The sequence below is a fragment of the Psammomys obesus genome, unplaced genomic scaffold, assembly GCF_907164565.1.
Source record: "Psammomys obesus unplaced genomic scaffold, mPsaObe1.curated_primary_1811, whole genome shotgun sequence".
Lineage (NCBI taxonomy): Eukaryota > Metazoa > Chordata > Mammalia > Rodentia > Muridae > Psammomys > Psammomys obesus.
The window spans coordinates 887,964-904,976 of NW_026591560.1; the positions used below are offsets into that span (position 1 = coordinate 887,964).

Here is a 17,013-nt window from a genome sequence, read left to right on the forward strand (position 1 = left end):
TTCCCATCATTGCCCATGGTGTCAGGGGCCTCCCCTCAGCTGACTTACAGCTTTGTAGTTAGTCTTATCTGACACTCAGGGAAGATGTGTGCATGTGTGCGTGTGTGTGTGTGCGTGTGTGTGTGTGCGTGTGCGCGTGCATGCACACACACCGGGCTGCTGAGGAGTCTCAGCAGAGCCCTGCAGAACCCCGGAAGAAGGAAGCTGTGCAGGGTCTGCGGCTGGGCCTCTGGGATCCCCCAGCCGGGGACTTCCTCTTCCTCTCAGAGCAGGTGTAGCTACCACAGCGTGACGGGGACTACACCCTGAGCCCCCAACATGGAGGGGGCCAGGGAGCCCAGGCTCAGAGACTTCCTGGGTGGGAGTCTGGCCACCTGGGTGAGGGTCAGGTGGGAGAGCTGGAAGGGGAAGAGAGTGTCAGGGCTGGGGGAGGGGTGGCCGGGTGTACAGAATCCAGCCGGCAGATGGGTGGGAGGTGGAGAGGGTCTGGGATCTGGGACAAGAGGCATTCAAGGGCACTGGTGGGAAGGGACCCTAGAGTATATTGGGGCAGATCAGGACTCAGGATGGAGTTACTAGTTGGGAGTTTCCACCTGCTTAGCTGACTTGTTTGTCTCTACAGGCGCTGGGGCTGGCTGGGCTGGTGGGGGAGGCAGAAGAATCAGGGGGGACAGAGGAGGAGCAGGAGGAGGAGGAAGAAGAGGGGCCTCTTTGTGTGGAGAAGAGATTCCTGAGGCTGAGCGATGGGGCCTTACTTCTTCGGGTGCTGGGCATTATGTGAGTGACGTAGAGAGGGCTGGTCTGAGGGGAGGGGGCTGTGAATTATGGGAGGAGCCTGCGGGTGAAGGGCAGGGCAGGTCTGATGGGGATGGTCCTCATCCTTGTCTCCTGGGTGACCGCAGTGCTCCCAGTTCCCGAGGAGGACTTCGGATGGTCAGGGACCCTGATGGTCCTGCAGCCTGTCGGATGTGGAACCTCCATCATCTGTGGGTGCAGCTGAGAGCTTTCTACCAGGTAAGGCATTGGGGAGAGCTGACAAGAAGCCTATGAGCCCCCTGTGAAGGTGCCTTTCTCAGTGTTGGCCTGTTCTAGGAGGAACTGCAGCTGCTGATCCTGTCACCAGCCCCAGACCTGAAGACACTGGGGTTTGACCCTTTCTCAGGTGCTTGTTTCCTACCTGCCCCTGGCCTCTGTCCCTGTCCTATGTCCCTCTTGACCCCTTGTGGCTTGTGCCCAGCAGAAGAGGCCGTGGACGAGCTGGAAGGCATCCTTCGGTTGTTGTTGGGGGCCTCAGTGCAGGTGAGGAAGGGAAGGGAGAAGAGAATGGGGTTCTCACAGGAGGAGGGAGCCCTGTGTGACAGCTTTGGACCTCCTGTCTCCCACAGTGTGAACACCGGGAGCTCTTCATCCGTCACATCCGGGGCCTCAGCCTTGACGTCCAGAGTGAGCTGGCTGTTGCAATCCAGGAGGTACTGCTGAAGTGAGACAGTCTAGGGCGTTGATGGGGTTCTTCATTTTCACTGCCAGTTAAAGAATTAAAAGGCAGGACAAGCCTGAAGCACAGCGGGTGGCAGCAGACAGAATCGGCAGTTAAGAAAGGCATTTATTGGGAATGAGCAAACACACGTGCAGCAGACACACAGAAAGAAAGACCCTCTGTTTTGCAGAGGGGGGGGGGACTTGGGGAAGCCAAAGTATGCCGTCTCTTCTGGAGGCCTGTGTGTGTGTGGGGGTGTCTTAATGTCTCTGAAGACTCTTCTTCCCTCTACTTTAGGGTTGGTCAGACCATTAGTTGATTGGTCTGAGACTGTTGTGTGACACATCCTAATCAGGCCTTGAACTTGTTGAACCAATCCATCAGCAGGGGGCCTCCTGGAGTTGGGCAAAAGCTGCCAGACTTTTGTCTTAAGTCAGCAGGTTGAGGTTCCGCCATCTTGGAAATTTGCCACCTTTTTTATCTAGTCGTGGCCCTTCTCCCAGTCTGTCTAACGCCCATCTCTCCGTACTGTGGTGGGTGGCACGGGAGACTGTCATCACCACAGAAACCAACTCTCACTCCTTCTGATGTATGATGTATTGCTCTCCGTGCCCTCAGGTGACCCAGCCTGGTGCTGGTATGGTACTGGCTCTGGCTGGACCAGAGCCTGGAGAGCTGGTGGCTGCGGAGCTGGAGATGCAGTTACAAAGCCTGATGGGGACAATGTCCAGACTGGTGCGAGAGCGGGATCTGGGGGCTCAGGTAGGAGACAGGCAACAGTCACATGGGGCTGAGCTGGGGAGATGGGGTTTGGCGCCAACATTGGGGGCTGTCAGTTGTCATAACCCAGAATGACTTTGGGGATTGGAGGCCTGATGTGCTGAGGTTTTGAAAGGTGCCTCTTGACCTTTGCCCTCCCGCCAGCGGTTGGTTGAACTGCTGCTGGAGCGGGAGCCTGCCCGCTTGCTGTTGCCAGAGGCTCCTGCTAACGCTTCTGCGGAGGCTCCCTCCCACCATCTGGCTCTGCAGTTGACCAACGCAAAGGCCCAGCTGAGACGCCTGCGGCAGGAGGTGTGAGTGTCTGCAGGCTGGGGAAGGGGCCAGTGGGACCTGGATGGGTTCCCAGTCGTGGGGGCACGATAGGGCCCAGGTGTAGGGTTGCTGCGGCAGACATCCTCCATCGCCACCATCCCTCCAGGGAGGAAAAGGCTGAGCTGCTGCTGGACTCCCAGGCCGAGGTGCAGGGCTTGGAGGCTGAAATTCGAAGGCTCCGCCAGGAGGTGCGCTCCAATGTCCTCCGCCACTGTCCCCTCCCCATCGCGGTCCTACTGCTCCGTGCGATCCCTCACCCCTCTGTCCCGTGGCTGGCTAATCCTAGTTCCACACCATCTGGCCCAGGTCCAGGCGTTGTCAGGACAAGCCAAGCGCGCGGAACTCTACCGCGAGGAGGCAGAGGCGCTGCGCGAGCGCGCCAGCCGCCTGCCACGCCTGCAGGAGGAGCTGCGGCGCTGTCGCGAGAAGCTTCAGGCCACGGAGCAATTCAAGAACCAGCTGGAGGCGAGCTGGGGGCGGGGCTGGGGGCGGGGTATGGTTATGGTGGGGCGTGGTCTGGTGGCGGGACCCGCGGGACGGGGCTGTCCGAGAGAGGAGTGGGTCCAGCTTTGTTGGAGAGACTGTGACAACAGGGAGAAATGGGTGAGGATACAGCGGGTGGAATCTGGGACAAGCCCTTTAGGATAGGCGGATGAAAGGGAGAACCCGAGAGACTATGGGCAGATCTTGAAGAGCCGGATTTTGGGGTCGGGGGAGGGTTACGGGTACAATTGCGAAATCTGCAGTGAGACACTACCAAGTAGTGGGTACTGATGAGTGTGGTCTGGAGGGACGCTGCTCTGGAAGGCTTTTCGTTGGGGCAGGGACGGAAAGGTCGAGTACATGGGGAGACCCTGGAGAGATCCTGAGAGAAGAGGAGGCAGGGTCTGAAGCCGGTCCAGGGGAAGGGCTGCATCTCACCCAGGATCCTCCTGGCTTTCCCACCAGGAGGAGCGGGTGCTTTCTGGGGCCCTGGAGGCCTCGAAGGCCCTGCTGGAGGAACAGCTGGAGGTTGCCCGGGAGCGCTCAGCCAGGCTGCACGAGAGCCAGCGGGAGAATCTCCTGCTGCGCACGCGGCTGGGCGAGGCCCATGCGGTGAGCCCTGTTGACCTGTCCGTCAGTCCCTTGTCCCTGGTCCCCCACGGCTCCGGTGATGCTCCAGGTTTCTCTAAGTTATTCCTGTAGCCTGTTGGGATGCTCAGAAGTGCACAGTTGGCCTGGACCAGATGAAGAAGGCTGTGTTGACCCCACTCTTCCACACCCCAGGAGCTGGATTCTCTGCAGCATCAGTTGGAGCAGCTGGTGGAGGAGAATGTGGGGCTGGAGCTGGAACTTCAGAGGAGCCTGGAGCCGACCCCAGGCTCCCCTGGGGAGGGTGAGTTTGGCCTAGGGTGGGGATGAGGATCTGAGATGTAGGCAGGCTCTCGGAGTGCGGGGAGGAGAGGGGGGGCTTGTTTTCATGCCCTTACTAGGCCTCTGAGATCAGGGAGCGTGGACAGAGTCCTGACTTGGCCGTGTCTCCAGCGCCCCTACCGGGGACAGCACCCTCACTGCAAGATGAGGTGAGGGAAGCGGAGGCCGGGCGGCTGAGGGCAGTGGAGCAGGAGAACCAGGAGCTCCGAGGTCTGCTGCAGATGCTTCAGGGACAGCTTGGCCGCCAGGTGGGTCCCTCCCCTATCCTTATCCTCACTCTTTGCCACCCTACCTCTCCTAATGCTCCCCATTGTCCCTCTCCTGTGCCTTCAGCACCCTCTGCTGGAGGAGCAGAGCAAGGACTCCACGATGCCTGTGCCCAGTGGGGCTTCTGCAACTCCCCTGAGCCCAGATCCCAGCCTCCAAAGCCAGGCCTGCCAGATAGGAGGTGAAGGCCCTGAGTCTTTGGACTTGTCTTTCTCAGCATCAGACTCTGACGTCACAAGGTCATCTGAGTGTCCCCAGGCGTCTGATTCACACCCAGAGGTGGAGAGTCCTTTCCAGATGGTTTCTCCAGATCCCCACACCTCAGACCTAACTCCCCAAGAATCAGACCCTCCTGTGGAGACACATGAGTCCCTGGAGAAGTCCGGTCACAGAGTCTCTCTCCAGAGCCCCACTGTCTGGGCCCCACCACAGGGTCCAGAGATCAGAATTGAAGTGCAGGAGTTGCTCGGAGAGAGGGAGGGAGCAAGCAGGGAGACTCTCCAGGGAGAGTTGGTACCCGACACCCGGGTCCTGAAACAGGAGGGCCCTGAGCGCAGGCCCGGATCTTCAGAGTTCATCGTCCTGGAGCCTCTGAAGGATCAGGAGACCCTGGATCAGGGGCTACAGACAGAGGCAGGAGGCCCTGAACAGAGGCCCAAGGGCTTGGTCAGTAAACTGGCCTCTCAGAAACCGCAGCAGACATCAGAAGGGGAACCTGATGTCTGGTCCGGGGAGGAGCCAGAGGAGCAGGCCATCAGAGAGGAGGTGGCACAACTGAGGAGACAGGTTGCTGACCTTCAAGCTAAAGTGCAAGCCCAGGCCCAAAGACTGGAGGCCCGAAGTGCAGAGGCTGCCTGCCTCTCTGAGGAGCTGGCCCAAGCACGCAGAGCAGAGGCTGAGGCCCATCAGGAAGCAGAGGCTCAGGCCCGGGAGCAGGCCCGTCTTCGTGAAGCGATGGATATGGCTAGCCTAGAGCTGGAGGCTGCATCTCGAGAGCGGGAGGCGCTGGCAGAGGCACTAGCAGCAGCAGGCCGGGAGCGGAGGCAGTGGGAACGTGAGGGGCCCAGGCTCCGGGCTCAAGTTGAGGCTGCGGAGCAGCAGGTGCAGGCTCTGGAGAGCGAGGTCCGCCGTCATCTGGAGGACGCTGAGAGGGAGCATGTGGAGAAGCAAGCGCTTAGGGAGGTATGTGGGGTAACGGGAGTGGGTCAGGGGAATGAGGACCTGGGCCCGTTGCTGGGATGTGCGGTGTGGGTCTCTTCACTGCACTGAGATGGGACAGAGAGTAGAAAATCCAGGCCACTCCCGCGGTTGCAGGATACAGCTGATAGCCGGACCTTGATGGGATAGGCCACAGGAGGGGCTCGCAGAGTGACTCACACTGCCAATCCTGTGGTCTATCCTGCACTCTGTTGTGGTAGTTTCTGTTCCTTTGCCCCCGGCCCTTCTTCCTGTATTAAACAGAGATGCTGTGCCTGGCAGCCCTCACAGCCTGTCTGCAGACCAGGCTGTGAGACTTGCTTTACTCATGCTTGCCAAGGCCCGCTATCAGTGACCAAACAATAGTTCCTCAGTTGCTGGGGATGGAGCTCACTCTATAGAGAGCTTGCTTGCATTCCCAACCCCACCTAAAGCACACATGGCGGCAGGTGCTTGTCATCTCAGTGCTCGGGATGCGGAGGCAGGAGGACTAGAAGTTCAAGGCCGATGTTCTAGTTTGCTTTTCTGTCGCCGCGTTTAACACCATGACCAAAAGCAAGGTGGGTAGGAAAGGGTTTATTTCATCTTACAGAGCACAGTCCATCATGAAGGAAGTCAGGGCAAGAACTCCAAGAAGGAACCTGGAGACAGGAACTGAGTGAAGCAGAGGCTCTGGGAAGGCTCTGCTCACTGGCTTCCCTCCTTAGCTTCCTCATCTTGCTCTTTTTATACAACTCAGGACAACTGTCTAGGGATGGCACCTCTCACAGTGGGCTGGGTCCTCCCACATAAATTGTTACGCAAGAAAATGCCCCACAGACTTGCCTATGGACAGTCTGACAGAGGCATTTTTTTCCATTTGGGGTTCCCTGTTCACAGATGACTGGCTCGTGTCAAGTTGACAGCACAGACATCCTTTACTATATAATGAACTGGAGGCTAGCCCGGGCTACCTGAAACTCCATCTAGAGAGAAAACAAAAGCAAACATTCACTGAAGATGAAGTGCGCTGGGTAGTCGTAGTGCACACCCTTAATCCCAGCACTCAGGAGACAGACGTAGGTGAATCTCCATGAGTTCGAGGCCAGCCTAGCCTGGTCTACATAGTGAGTTCTAGCACAGCCAGGGCTACACAGAGAAACCCCGTCTCAAAATAAACAAAACAAAACAAAACAAAAACAATGCCATTACTACTATTACCAGGAGCGGGTGGAAATGCCTGTTTGGGTGTGAGAGGTCTCCGGGGAAAATTATCAAGATTCTACTTGATGCTGAAAGATTAAGAGCTTTGATGAAGTGGGTGACAAGGACTCTAAGGCACTGGAGAGGCTGGGGGACCCAGAAGTCACCTTTGAAGGGGCTCCTACTCTGTTCACTGGCATGGAAAGTGTGAGTTGAGTTTGAGGAGGGTCGCCTTGGCAGTGGTGGGCCTGGGCCCATCAGGAGGCAGTGGCAGTAGTATCCGTGGCAAGTAGGGCTGGCAGGGGCACAGGGTCAGTGACAGAGGGGAGGGAATCCTAGAAATGCTGGTATTCATTTATTCATTCACTCCGTGAGGCCAGCCAAGGCTCTGTACCAGGCTGTGGGTACAGTGGTGACCAGCTAGGCAGGATGCCCATATGTACAAGCACAGAGGAAACAGGACAGTGCATGGAGTTATAGGTCCTGGCTAGATACATCAGGGAAGGCTTCCAGGAGGAGGTGGAGAGGAACAGATCCAGGTGTGAGTTGGAGAAGTCAGGAGAGGTGCAACTGAGGAGGAATTGAGCAGGGTTTCCGTTGGGCAGGGTGAAAGCTTTCTTCTTTGCTGAGGGAGAGGATGGGGGTTTTGTTGTGAGTGAACGGTACGGCTGGAGGCTGGAAATGAGCAAAAACAGCCAGTCATATTGGCATGCGAAGCCAAGGCTAGCACTGGGCAACGGCAAGGGTGCTAGAGTAGAGCTCTAGAACGAGGACTGGGAACTGGCTGCTCCAGTGAGAGCCTGGGCTCCATCCCAGGGCACAGACAGGAAGAACACCTCGTGTAGGCCCCTCCCAGTGGTGAGGATGGGGAACAGGATTGGGTGGGCCAGTTGACACAGGGTAGGCTCTGCCCAGGGTAGGATGGGGGAAGAGACACAGGGAATGTGAGAACGCCTACGGACGAGCTAATGATGGAAGAGGATCTCTCTGGAGTACATATTGTAGGATGGGACCCGGAGATCTGCCGGCAAAGAACTGCATAGTAGCTCAGGTCCTCCTCATTGCCAGCTGTGTGGCTTGGAGCAAGTTACTTCTGAGTGTTTATTTCCTCATCTGTAAAATGGAAACAAAACGGTGCCTGCCCCACATGTGGTGGCACATGCCTGTAGTCTTACCCTAGGGAGGCTGAGGCAAGAGGATTGAGAGTTAGAGGCCACCCTGTGCTATGCAGCAAAGCCTCTAAGGCTAAGGAGAGGCCTGGATGTGGTGGTGCAAACCTCTAATCTCAGTACTTGGGGGCAGAGGCTGGCGGATCTCTGTGAGTCTGAGGCTGGCCTGGTTCACGGTGACAGGAATACACAGCAAGACCCTGTCTCAGAAATAAATAATTAAATAACCAAAAGAGGGAGAAGAAAAAAGAACGAGAGAGGCAGAGAAGGGGAGAGAGAGAGAGAGAGAGAGAGAGAGAGAGAGAGCACAAACAGTTCCTATCTGATAGGATCTCATAAAACAATGCGTGGCAAGAGCTTACGGTGTACCTGGCACTCGGTACACGTTTGCTTTTGGGGGAGAGGCTAGCAGTGAAGGCAAGGGTGGGCCTGGAAGAGCTAGCGGCTCTGAGGACTTGGAGGAGAGGCTGGGAGTAGGGAGAACTGGCATGATTTCCTGACTGGAACAGTTCCGGGCACTGCCTGGATGTAGCACTGAGGGAGCTGGCTAGCAGAGCAGACAGAGAAGCGATCCTGAGGCTCTCACATGGGCATAGAGGCCTCCCAGGCTGGCCAGAGGGGCACTAGATAGGGCTATGGCCAGAACAGGGAGTGGGCAAGGGCCTCAGGTCTCTACATTCATTTTGCACTGTGGTTCTCTTATCTCTAGCAGTGTGAGGGCCCTAGTGGCCAGTCAGGAAGCAGAGCCCCATGGGAACTGTAGTTCTCCTCCTCCTCTTCTTCTCTTTGGTTTTTTGAGACAGAGTTTCTCTGTCTAGCCCTAGCTGTCCTAGAACTTGCTCTGTAGACCAGACTGGCCTTGAACTCAGAGATCAGCTCTGTCTCCTGAGTTGCTGGGATTAGAGGTGTGTGCCACCACTGGCAGCTAGCTGAATTTTAGTTTTTTAACCAGAGGCTATGCCCACATCTGTTGGGCAAGGTATGGAGAGTTGTTACCTAGAAGGATGGCTCAACAGCAGTCTTAGTTTTCAGAGGCAGGATGTGGCCAGTGGCAGGGCAGTGTCACCTTTGTGTAGCTCTATCTTTCCAGGGTCCCCAGGAGTCATAATGGTTTGGCCTCCCTCCCCCAGGTGCTCACAGGTCAGAATTGGCCTTCCACCCCCTACCCTGGAATGGTGTGGCCCAACCGTCAAATGCCATAGTCTCTGACCAACCTCTGCAGCCTGGCGCTGTGGTTAGGCCCGAGTTCCTGTTCTGACTGCTCTTGGTAGCCACCCCTCCATGCTGGAGGGTGCTCTGCTGGCCCACCTCCACTGAGTCCCTGCACATGGCTGGTGTGGCAGCTCGCAGGGCCCATCGCCATCCTCGGTACCTGCGGAACTATGGGCTCAAAGAGGTGAAGCCACTTGCCTAGTGTGCATCTCTGACCCCTCGCTCGGGGGCTGCTTCCGCACCCTACCAGATTTCAGGGTCCCACTCCTTTCATATCCATCCTGCACCTCCAGGTCTTTTAGACAAGGTCTCACATTGAGCCTAGACCTCTTTACTGGTCTTAACTTTGCAGCTGTCCTCCTGCCTCAGCTTCTTGAGTGCTGGTATTACAGATGGGAACCATGTGTTGCCAGATGGGAACATAGAGGCCCACAGGATTAAAGATAACTGCCAGGTTAGCAGAGCAAGGCAAAGGGCAAGACAACCCCTTGGGCCTGACTCTAGAGCAATGTTCCCCACCTTCACCCCTCACCTGCTGAGCCCACTCTGCCTGCCCGCAGGAGCTAGAGAGAGCTGTAGTGCGGGGTCAGCAGCTGGGAGCCCGGCTGGAACACCTGCAGCGAGAGCTGGAACAGGCGGCCTTGGAGCGCCAGGAGTTCTTTCGAGAACAGGAGAGCCAGAACCAGAGGTGGGCATAGTGGCCAGGGTCAGGGAGGGTCAGGGAAGTAAGGGCTGGGTGTTAAGGTTTCTCCTGGTAGGTACCAGGATCTGGAGCATCGGATGGAAGCCGAGCTACAGGCAGCTGCCATCAGTAAGGAGGAGGCGTTGATGGAGATCAAGGCGAAGACCCTGAAGCTGGAGGAGGAGCTGATTCAGGTAAAGCTTTCCTGGGAACTGAGGTGCACACCCCTTGTCCCAACCAGGGCTGCCAGGGCTCGGGTCTTACCTCTGGATTGGTGGCCAGCTGCTCACCTCACACCCTGCTTGTGGGGCTGCTTCCTCTATTCCTGAAGTGGATGGAACCTCTTCTGGGGGTGACTGGCTGTGTCTGTCGGCTTGGGCTCCAACACTTCCCTGTGTGTGGGAAGCACCTGCGATCTGTGTCCCTGGGCCTTGTCCCTGCAGCTGCGCCAGTACTCTGCGGGCCTGGCGACTGAGGTGCAAGCTGAGCCTCAGGCCGCGGACACCCAGAACGGTCGGCTTATCGAGGTGGAGCGAAGTGTGAGTGACAGGGCATGGGTTGCCCAGGGCACGGGGGGACTAGCTGCTTAGCCACTGATGGTCTCCCTTTCTGGCAGAATGCCACGCTGATGGCAGAGAAGGCAGCGCTGCAGGGGCAGCTGAAGCATCTGGAGGGGCAGCTGGGAAGCCTGCAGGGCCGGGCACAGGAGCTTCTGCTACAGAGTCAGCGCGCACAGGAGCACAGCAGCCGTCTGCAGGTGGGTGGCAGCCGGGGCCCTTGTCCCCTGCCCATTTGTGTCATTTTGTGCCCTTTTCCTTACGCTAGCCAACTGCCCCACCTGTTCCCACAGGGCTTTCCCTCTGACCTCAGCCATCGCAGTCTGTACTTTCTCCCTTTCCTTGCCTTCAGAGTCCACCATTCCCCATCACCTTATCATCTGAGCCTTTTCCTCCAGACTAACCATTGTCTTCACCTGCTTCCCTGACCCACATGTCCCAGCCCTGTTTTGGACCTCTTGCCTGGCTTGGCTTTCCCTGCTACTATGATGCCTTTCTTCTGCTTTTGACATCTGCCTGTCCTTCGGCTGCCCATCTGCTTCCTCCCTAGCTCGTCCCTGTCCTCTGCCCTATGGTCTTGGGCCATGCCCCTTACTCCTTGTGGGCTGGGCGCCTCCACTGCGGTGGTCCTACCTGTCTGCTTCACTCTAGGCTGAAAAGTCTATGATGGAGATTCAGGGCCAGGAGCTGCACAGGAAGTTGGGGCTGTTGGAAGAGGAGGTTCGGGCGGCAAAACGGGCCCAGGAGGAGACCCGGGGGCAGCAGCAGGCTCTGCTTCGGGACCATGAAACCCTGGCCCAGCTGCAGCGAAGGCAAGAGGTGGAGCTTGAGGGACTGTTGGTGAGACACCGAGATCTCAAGACCAATATGCGTGTCCTGGAGCTGGCTCACCGTGAGCTTCAGGGCCGGTGAGTCTCCCCAAACGACCCACTTCTCTTCCTGACAGGCTCACTTGCCTGTCTTCCTCAACAGGTCTGACCCATTGGGAAGTGCCATACTCTGCCTATCTATCCTACTGCTGCTCTCTTGGGGGACTGTGCTCACCAACTTTGAGGCATCGGCTTCTGCTTTGGGGCCCTGCTGGGGTAGTGCTTATGCTGAGGAGGTGTCAGACTCCCAGATCCCCACAATGCAGTGCCTACTTGCCAAGGCTGCAGGCCTCTGTCCATACAGGCATGAGCAGTTGCAGACCCAGCGGGCCAATGTGGAAGCTCAAGAGGCGGCCCTATTAGCAGAGCGTGAACGCCTGACGCAGGATGGGCAGAGGCAGCGGGGCCTGGAGGAGGAGCTGCGGAGACTTCAGAATGAACATGACAGGTACCAGCTCTGTGGCAGCCCTGCCCTCACTCCCCAGGTCAGCAATCCCACGTGAGAAGTGGGTTAGGGTGGGCTGGTCACTGCCCCTGCGTGTCCCGCTTCGCCTCCTCTCTGTGGGTGTGGCGCTCCTGACTCTTAGAGAGCCATGGCCTTTGCCTCCGAAGAGCTCAGATGCTACTGGCTGAAGTGTTTCGGGAGCGAGGGGAGCTCCAGGGTGAACGTGGGGAGCTGCGGGGCCGCTTGGCGAGGCTGGAGCTGGAGCGAGCACAACTTGAGATTCAGAGCCAGCAGCTTCGTGAGTCCAACCAGCAGCTGGACCTGAGCGCCTGTCGGCTGACCACACAATGTGAGGTATGGTGCGGTGTCGGGGCTGCCCTCAGCAGTCAAGGTAGGCAAGCCAGGCTGGGATAGTCTCGAGCCAGGTATTTATAATAGCCTTGCTGCTGCCTGCAGCTGCTGACCCAGCTTCGCAGCGCGCAGGAGGAGGAGAACAAGCAGCTGTTAGCTGAGGTACAGGCCCTGAGCCGGGAGAACAGAGAGCTGCTCGAGCGCAGTCTGCAGAGTCGTGACCATCTGCATCGAGAACAGCAGGAGTACCTGTGAGCATGCGCAAGAGTAGGGCCACGCCCCCTGGCGACCCCTTCAGGGAGCACTTCCACCCTCCCACTATCCCCACCTCGCCCCCGGATCCAAGGGAAAGGTCCCAGACATAGGGCAGTTTTACCTGCAATGCAGCTGCGTTACACCTGCTTCTGCCAGGACTTTGCCAGGATTTCTGTGAACCCATTCTCTCCTCTTCCTACTAGAGACCAGCTTAACGCCTTGCGCCGTGAGAAGCAGAAGCTGGTGGAGAAAATCATGGACCAGTACCGTGTGCTGGAACCTGGGCCGCTGGCCCGCACCAAGTGAGGCCCCACTCTTCAGAACTGGAATCCTGCTAACCTTTGCCCTGTCCCGGATCCTGCTAACCTTTGCCCTGTCCTATCCTCTGACCTCCAGCTTCCCAAGAACCAGGCTGGGGTGCAGGTCTTAGAAAGGGTGACCCTGTTCATTCCCTGACACGACTCTCCTCTCCCTCCCATTTCCTGTTTCCTTATCCCGTCTTATGCCCTCTTGCCCCCAGGAAGGGCAGCTGGCTGGCAGACAAGGTGAAGAGGCTGATACGGCCCCGGCGGGAGGGGGCCCTCCCTGGGGGGCCACGCCTTGGGGCCGATGGGGCTGGCAGCACGGAGAGCCTGGGGGGCCCCCAGGAGACGGAGCTCCCTGAGGGCAGGGAGGCAGATGGGACAGGTGGGTCTGAGGGCCTGGTGACCAGGATGTCCCTATTCCATGTCTCCCACCCTTGGCCTCTGCCACACTGTCTGGCTTGCACACGTGCCTCCCAGGCTTTCCCTGCCACCCGCCTCCACCTGCCTCGATGCTGTTGGCCGCTCTCTGCCCCAGCCCGCAGGGTACCCCCGCCTGGCTCCTCCTTTCTGTCTGTATTGCCATCTCCCCATTTTTACGCAACCCAAAACCGTGCCTAAGACCTCAGTGCAACAGGGCATGTCAGGGAAAGGTTATTTATCCTTGATGGTACAGAAGGAAACTGAGGACCAGAGAGGGTGAGGTGAGGTGCCTCGCTCACACACATGAGCGTTTGTGTGAGCCAGCAGCAAAAGCAAGCACATTGGCCAGGCTCATTTGTCAGGACCCTTTCCTCCTACACTCTGCTCTTTTTTCTACCCTGTGTAACTTGAACCACTGGCTCTCTGCTTGCCTGGCCACTCCCCGTACTTTGGTGACACTTCCCCTCCCATGCATGTGCCTCTCACAGGGTCTTCATCACCGGCACCCATGCGCCGTGCCCAGAGCTCTCTCTGCTTGGGAGGCGAGACCCTGGCAGGTGGGCAGCAGCGGCGTAGACTCAGTTCCCGGTTCCCTGGGGGACGAAGCTCTGAGTCATTTAGTCCAGGGGACACCCCAAGACAGCGGTTCCGACAGCGCAGGCCAGGCCCCCCGGGGGCACCCAGTGCCCACAGCAAAGGTGAGATATAGAGACCTTGAATATGAACCCCCACCATCCAGTGGACCCAGCACCTTTGAGGAGGAGAGTCATTCCTGCTAGTCTCTGTGTTCCTGTGGGCCTTGCCCACCACTGCCTGGCACCGTGGCCCAGTGGCTGCCTTTTGATCTCCAGGATCTGGTGTGGAATGGGATGGCTCCAGTAAGACACTCCCGGAACATGAAGCAGATGCCAGTCGAGAGGGTGAGTGGGGGTGCATGTCCATTTGGGGTCTCTGGCAAGTCTCATTCACCAATTCTCTCTTCTGATGAGGAAGGATCCTTTACCAAACACCAGCTGGTGTGCTCCTGTGGATATGGCAGGGAACATTGTGGTGTAGGGAAGCAGACAGCAAACACTGCCTGAGAATAATAACTCTGTGCAACAGCCGGGACTGACAGCAATACAGGGCCTGGGTGGTACCTGCCTGTCATCCCTGGGAGGCTGAGGTAGGAGAATTATAAGTTCAAGCTCAGCCTTAAGTCTATGGCAAGACTCTGCCTTAAAGGAGGGGGGGGGGGGAATGCGATGTGAGCTACATGTGAATTTTTCCTTTTAATGACCCTGTCAGAAACCAAAGAGATAGGTACAACAATTTCAATGACAGGATTCATTTAACTCTGCCTAAATGATTACATTTTTCGATGTGTAGTCAGTGCAAAAAATGACAAATGAGATTTTCTTGTTTAAATTATTATTGTTAGTATTTTTGAGACAGAGTCTCACTGTGCAGCCTGGCTATCCTGGAACTTCCTATGGAGACCAGGCCAGCTTCTAACTCACAAAGATCTGCCTATCTATGCTGGGATTAAAGGCATGATCTACCAAGTCTGGCTCAATTTTTTTCTTTTTCCTTTTTCTTGAGAACACAGGTCTCACATTGCCTAGGCTGGCCTTGAACTGATATTTCTGCCTCTACCTTCTCAGTGCTGTGATTGTAAAATAGGCCTGACTTGTTTGTTTCTTTGTTTTTTGATTCAGGGTCTTGTTCTATAGCTCAAGATGGCCTAGAACTCACTGTGTAGCCCAGGCTGGCCAAAAATTTGTGGCCATCTTCCTACCTCAACTTTCTTAGTTCTAGGAAAATAATTGTGTGCCACCACACCCATTATTTTTTTACACACACTCTCGTGTGTGATCAGGCGAGGGGTTGAAATTGGGACAAGCTTCAGAGAGGAACTGGCGTTTAGGGACAGCTTGGAGGCAGGCTGGTTGAGGGAGGTGGAGGAATAGCAGGTGGATAGAAGGTTCAGGGTCCTGTGGGCTGCCTTGACTGCTGAGCATCTTCCTGGGAGGAAGCCTGAGCCCAGCCTTTCTCTCTAGCCCTCCAGGAGCAGAACCTGGAGAAACTGCTCTCAACCCCTTCCCTCAACCAGTGACACTGTGAGGACAGAAGGCTTTGGAGTGCAACCTTCTACCCATTGTAGGTTCAGTGGGTTTCCCAGGCAGTCCAACAACTGGGGGACCCAGGGACCCCAAAAAGCATCCTTGGACAAAGATGCCTGGTCTCCCAGGTGCCCCACAACATACACTGGGTCCCTGAGAAGATGCTGGGACAAGGCTGTGGGCAGGGGATATGACTGGTCCCGCCAGGGCTCTTGCTCGGCCACACGGCCGTCACTGAGGAGGCGATCTCTGGGAGATTCCTCAGCTGAAGGAGGCTGGCAAGAGAGCCCTCTGCCAGGCCTAGATGGGAAGGCAAGGCCTATTCCCCGGAGACAGGCCTGGGCTGATATCTGAGCCTTGTCTGGGACATGGAGGAGAGGAGAATAAAGCTGTAACCCCATGAATCTCGGCTTTGTGTCTGCTGGCTGGGTCTGGGAGACTGGAGGTGCTGTGGATTCCTATTGGTGGGCTTCTGCAGCCAGAGAGCCATGCCTGGACCAGGTAGCAAAAGGAATTACAGTGTGGGCATTTGGCCTTGGCAAAGGCTGGATGTGCTGGCTGGGTGAGCAGCCAATGGTGGGCAGGGCCTGGGTAGGCATTCAGCAGTGGATGAGACCTGGGGTCTGGGATGGGAGACACAGTCACGTTGGTTGGCCTTGACCTGGTCTCTCAGAGCACCTCCTTTCTCTCTCTGTATCCCCCAACCTTCTCATCTCCTTTCCCCTGCCCCTTTGGGGTTGAGCCCTGCCTCAGGGAGCTCGCTCTGGTAAGGGGGTGCTATAAGAGGTGGTAGGCCACATCTCTGAGCTGGGTCCCTAGGACAATGATTGGGAAGGGGAACTGATATAGTTAGCTTTAGCTGTCAACCTGACACCCGGGAGGAGGAAACTTACCTGAGGAATTGCCACCAACAGATTGGAATACTGTCAGTATTGTCAGTATTGGGTATTGTCTATGGAGGCATTCTCTTGACTGCTGATTGTCGTAGGTAGGCTAAGTCCACTGTGATGGTACGTCCCTAAGCAGGTGTATACACACACACACACACACAAACACACACACACACACACACACACACACACACACACACACACACACACGTGCTAGCAGAGGAGCTAGAGAGATGGCTCAATACTTGCTGCTCTTCTGGAAGGCCCAGGTTCAGTTCCCAGCCACGCTAGGTAGCTCACAGGTGTCTGTAACCCCAGCCCTAGGGAATGCCTCTGGGCCTCCTGTGCACACACCCACATGTAGACACACACACCTACACATAACTAAAAATAATAAAAATATTAAAAAGAAAGAAAGAAGCTGTCTGAGAAGGCCAAAGGAAGCAATCCAGCAGGCAGTGTTGCTCCATGGTTTCTGCTTCAGTTCCTACCTCCATGTTCCTGCCTCGGCTTGGCTTGCAGGACTATGACCTGTAAGCCAGACAAACCTTTTCTTGCCCAGGTTGCTTTTTGTCAGTGTTTTTATCATGGCCACAGAGAAGCGAGCTAATGTAGAAGTTGGTCCCTGGGATGTGGGGCACTGCTGTGAGGGACCTGAACATGTGACTTTCATGCCATTGACTGCTTTGTGGGAAGAAGGAAGAGGGTTTGGGAACTTTGCCCTAGAAAGGTCATTGAGTGCTCAGAGCTTAAAGAACTGTTGTGGGAACTCGGAAGATCATGTTAAGAGCCATGCAGACAAGAGGCCTGGCCTGTGGAGTTTCAGAGGGAAGTTTTACAGTTCTTCAGTGTTTATCAGGGTTGTCCATGTGATATATTTTAATTAAGAACCAATGAAAGTGATCCGGGTGCTGATGGCTCAAGCCTTTAATCCCAGCACTCGGGAGGCAGAAGCAGGCAGATCTCTGAGTTTGAGGGCAGCCTGGACTACAGAGCAAGTTCCAGGACACCAGGGCTACACAGAGAAACCCTGTCTTGAAAACAAAACCAAACCAAACCAAACCAAAAAAGAATCAGTGGAAGTGAAACCTTTGCTTTACAGAGACAATGGATATTTGTTAGCTAGGG

At 56.4% G+C, this 17,013-nt stretch overlaps 1 protein-coding gene across 1 annotated transcript; it reads left to right on the top strand.

Annotated features, from left to right (window-relative positions):
* The first annotated feature begins 288 nt into the window (after positions 1-288).
* Ccdc88b (coiled-coil domain containing 88B) lies at positions 289-15,344 on the top strand. The gene is made up of 27 exons (XM_055610530.1): positions 289-378; positions 623-777; positions 903-1,014; positions 1,093-1,162; positions 1,241-1,299; positions 1,386-1,469; positions 2,096-2,239; positions 2,402-2,550; positions 2,676-2,757; positions 2,876-3,034; positions 3,518-3,664; positions 3,836-3,944; positions 4,094-4,230; positions 4,316-5,431; positions 9,570-9,697; positions 9,768-9,885; positions 10,135-10,230; positions 10,308-10,448; positions 10,900-11,156; positions 11,422-11,565; positions 11,730-11,916; positions 12,019-12,164; positions 12,372-12,470; positions 12,689-12,855; positions 13,382-13,591; positions 13,745-13,813; positions 14,933-15,344. Exons 1-27 carry the CDS (start codon positions 319-321, stop codon positions 14,986-14,988), a joined length of 4,401 nt encoding a protein of 1,466 aa, XP_055466505.1. The 5' UTR covers positions 289-318; the 3' UTR covers positions 14,989-15,344.
* The last annotated feature ends 1,669 nt before the right edge of the window (positions 15,345-17,013 follow it).